Source organism: Lichenostomus cassidix, chromosome W, assembly GCF_008360975.1.
Source record: "Lichenostomus cassidix isolate B80296 chromosome W, HeHo_3.0, whole genome shotgun sequence".
In the NCBI taxonomy this organism is placed as follows: Eukaryota; Metazoa; Chordata; class Aves; order Passeriformes; family Meliphagidae; genus Lichenostomus; species Lichenostomus cassidix.
The window spans coordinates 22,039,064-22,042,630 of record NC_139510.1 but is presented as its reverse complement, the minus strand read 5'-3'; the positions used below and the strand labels follow the sequence as shown (position 1 = coordinate 22,042,630).

General features: G+C 47.0%; 1 protein-coding gene across 1 annotated transcript; it reads left to right on the top strand.

Annotated features, from left to right (window-relative positions):
- Positions 1-934: 934 nt before the first annotated feature.
- On the top strand, positions 935-2,975 carry LOC146425688 (syncytin-A-like). Its single transcript, XM_085041502.1, has one exon. It carries the CDS (start codon positions 1,656-1,658, stop codon positions 2,973-2,975), a length of 1,320 nt encoding a protein of 439 aa, XP_084897628.1. The 5' UTR covers positions 935-1,655.
- Positions 2,976-3,567: the final 592 nt, after the last annotated feature.

The window sequence follows — 3,567 nt, the reverse complement described above, 5'->3', positions numbered from 1 at the left end:
AAGATTTCAAATCATCATCCAAAACATAAATTATTCAATTCGGCTTTTCATTTGGCCCCAAAAGAACTTCAAAGTCGAACCCCTCTCAAGGCTCTAACTGTTTTTACAGATGGCTCCGGGAAATCCCATAAGTCAGTCGTGACTTGGAAACATCCCGAAACGCAAGTGTGGGAGCACGATATCCAAATAATCGAAGGCTCACCGCAGATTGCAGAGCTTGCGGCTGCTGTTAGAGCTTTTGAGATGTTCGAAGAACCTATTAATCTGGTAACAGATTCAGCTTATGTAGCTGGGGTAGTCGCCAGAGCAGAACATGCCTGGCTAAAAGAAGTGTCAAATCCTAAATTGTATAAACTGCTCTCAAAACTTGTTTTTCTGCTTTCCCACAGAAAGCAGCTGTTCCATGTGATGCATGTGAGGTCACACACCGATCTCCCTGGACCAGTTGCTGAAGGGAATCGGAGGGCAGACGCTCTGGCTATGCCGGTGAAAGCTCCTAACATTCCAGACACCTTTGCTCAGGCAAAGCTGAGCCACCAATTTTACCATCAGAATGTACCAGCACTCATAAGAATGTTTAAATTACCTCGAAACCAGGCAAGGGCAATTGTAGCAACCTGTCCTAGCTGTCAGAGCTACCAAGTGCCATCATTAGGGTCTGGGGTTAACCCCCGGGGTCTAGGCAGCTGTGAAGTCTGGCAAACAGATGTAACCCATGTCCCCCAGTTTGGCAGATTGAAATATGTACACGTTTCTGTAGACACGTTTTCTGGAGCTGTTTTTGCATCTGCCCATGCAGGAGAAAAAGCAAGAGATGTTATACAGCACTTTCTCCTTGCTTTTGCTACCCTGGGCGTTCCTGCTGAGATAAAAACTGACAACGGTCCAGCATACATCTCTAACAAACTTCAAGAGTTTTTTAGCTCCTGGGGCATCAAACACGTTACAGGTATCCCCCACTCCCCCACAGGACAATCCATAGTTGAGAGGACCCACCAGACAATTAAGAGGGTCCTAGACCAACAGCGGGGAGGGTCAGAACTCAATTCTCCCATTATGAGACTCTGCAAAGCCCTTTTTACAATAAATTTCTTAAACAATTCGTTTGAAGAGCCTGACCCCCCTGTGTTCCGGCATTTTACCAATTCGACCCAAGCCAAATTGAAAGAACAACCGCCAGTGTTAATCAAAGATCCAGAAAGCCATCAAATATCAGGCCCTTTTTCACTAATTGTATGGGGGAGGGGATATGCTTGTGTTTCCACACCTTCAGGACCCAAGTGGATACCAGGAAAATATGTAAAGCCCTACCTCCAACCGTCAGTGACAGCTCCTGAGCAGGCGAAAGATGACACACCAGACACTGACAAAGAAACTCCAGACAAAGAAACCAGTGCCGCTTGGAGAAGACGTCGGCGCAAGATTCCAGCCACGTGAACAGCTATTTGTGCCGCCTTCAAGCAGTTCCCCAAACCCACAAATCCCTTATCTGTTACCCTCATGTGTTTCCCTAACCCACAACCTTATTACCTGTGTCTTATGAAAAAAAGGGGGGATGAGAGGGGAAAAAGAAAGAAGTAACAGAAAACCATCTTTTAATGATTTTTGCTTGAAATCCCACAGAAAAAAGGACTACCTATACCTCTCTTACCACCATGCCTGTAATTGCCTACCTCTGCATTCTCCTGACCTCCTGCATCCTGTTACCACCAGAGGTTGTCGCATGGATTGTCCCTCAGCCAAAGACCAACATGTGGGTTACATTGGCAAAAGCACTCCAGCAAGACCATATGTGCCTGTCTATGGGCAGCGTCAGTGACCCACTTTCATCATGCCTGGTGGGGATCCCTCTCCACAAAGATGAACTGCCTTTTGCAAACGAGGTGCTCCCCCAGAAAGAAGCTTGGGAGAAATGGGTAAGCACGCTGGCAACAGCACCAGAGGAACCCCACGAATTACTATTATTGGGGTCCTCCCAGGCTACCCTTTGCCTCAAGTTTGTCTTCAGCCCGAAAAGAGGGATGGCATTATCCTGGTCAGAACACCAGAAATTAAGTCATAGTAGAAATGCAACACCCCAGGGAAAGGTTTACTCTGTCAGTAATTGGTGTCAGGATAAAAAGGTCATCCCAACAGAGTCATCTGTACACCCCAAAGCGCTGCCCAAAGCTATGTTCCTGATTTGCGGGAATCAGGCATGGTCTGGAATCCCATCCCAGCTCCAAGGGGGACCGTGCACTCTTGGCAGGCTTTCTGTACTAGCACCCAACAAAACCCAAATTCTACATTGGAGAAACCATACTCGATTGGCCCGCCAAAAAAGAAATATACAACAATTAGATCCTAATTGTGATAGCGAAATTATCAATTGGTCATTGTCTAAAAGGATTGCTGCATCGTTTTTCCTGCCTGGAGTAGCAGCAGCAAAAGCCTTAGGTGAACTTAGCCACCTTGAGTGCTGGCTCGGAAAGCATGCTAACCTAACCTCGAGTGCCCTCTCTCAGCTTCTTGAAGATGAAGAAACCACCAGGCATGCAACACTGCAAAACAGAGCAGCCATCAACTTTCTTTTATTGGCCCATGGACATGGCTGTGAGGAATTCGAAGGACTGTGTTGCTTTAACCTGTCATCTCATAGCCAGAGCATCCATGCGACGATACAGAAAATAAAGGATCAAATCAAAGAACTGAAGACAGAAAAAGAAGCAGACTGGATTGGCGATCTTTTTGGACAATGGGGACTTCAAGGATGGCTAACATCCTTAGTCAAAACTGGACTGTGGGTGATCCTAATAATTTTCCTTGTTCTCAGCTTGTTCGGTTGCCTCAAGAAGTGTTTAACTAAGCAAGTAGGGGAGGCCTTTCCTTTAAATAAGGAAGGGGGAGTTGTTGGGGTGGAAGATACCACCTCAGGAACTGCTGAGGAGCTGAGTGGTTCCAATACAGCAGAACCCCACTGGTGGGAGGCTTCTTAGTCCTCCCCTCTGGAGAACACGATGGTCTCTCCCCAAATTATGTACATCCCCCCAGCTGTAACCTAACCCCTGATTCCATCCCTTCCTCCTTTCCATTGGTTGTGGTGTTCCCCCCGCCTCCTCTCCCCTGACCCTCCAGCCATGCCTTTAAATGTAGACGGCTGGGGTGACTCGGCCTCTTTCACCCTGGGACCCTTCAGAATAAACCTCTGGAACCTCCAGCTGACTGAGCGCTCTGAGTTCTTTGTCTCTGGTGACGCACGAGTTATCCAACTCCATGGGTGAGTGAGAATCTGTGCCTTACACCGGCACGGGTGTGAGAAGGGCCTTTCTGTACAGCACCAGGCAGTGCTGGCTGGAGTGATCTCTCGATAGCCATAGAGACACTTTCGGTAAACGCAGAGGCCTGGTTCCACCCCTCCTCCCCCTCCGCGTTAGATTCCCTTAATCTTATCAAGATAAAAGAGGGCAAAAGAAATCCTTTTGAAATTGAGCACAAGAAATCCCTAATAATATTAATGACTTATGAGAAGTAATTTGTATAACCACTCCTATCCTAGAGAATGTAATGAATATTCATGAATTTTACCTA

Excerpts from the sequence above, each read along its gene's own strand:
- LOC146425688 (XM_085041502.1), top strand. The coding sequence starts at position 1,656 with ATGCCTGTAATTGCCTACCTCTGCATTCTCCTGACCTCCTGCATCCTG.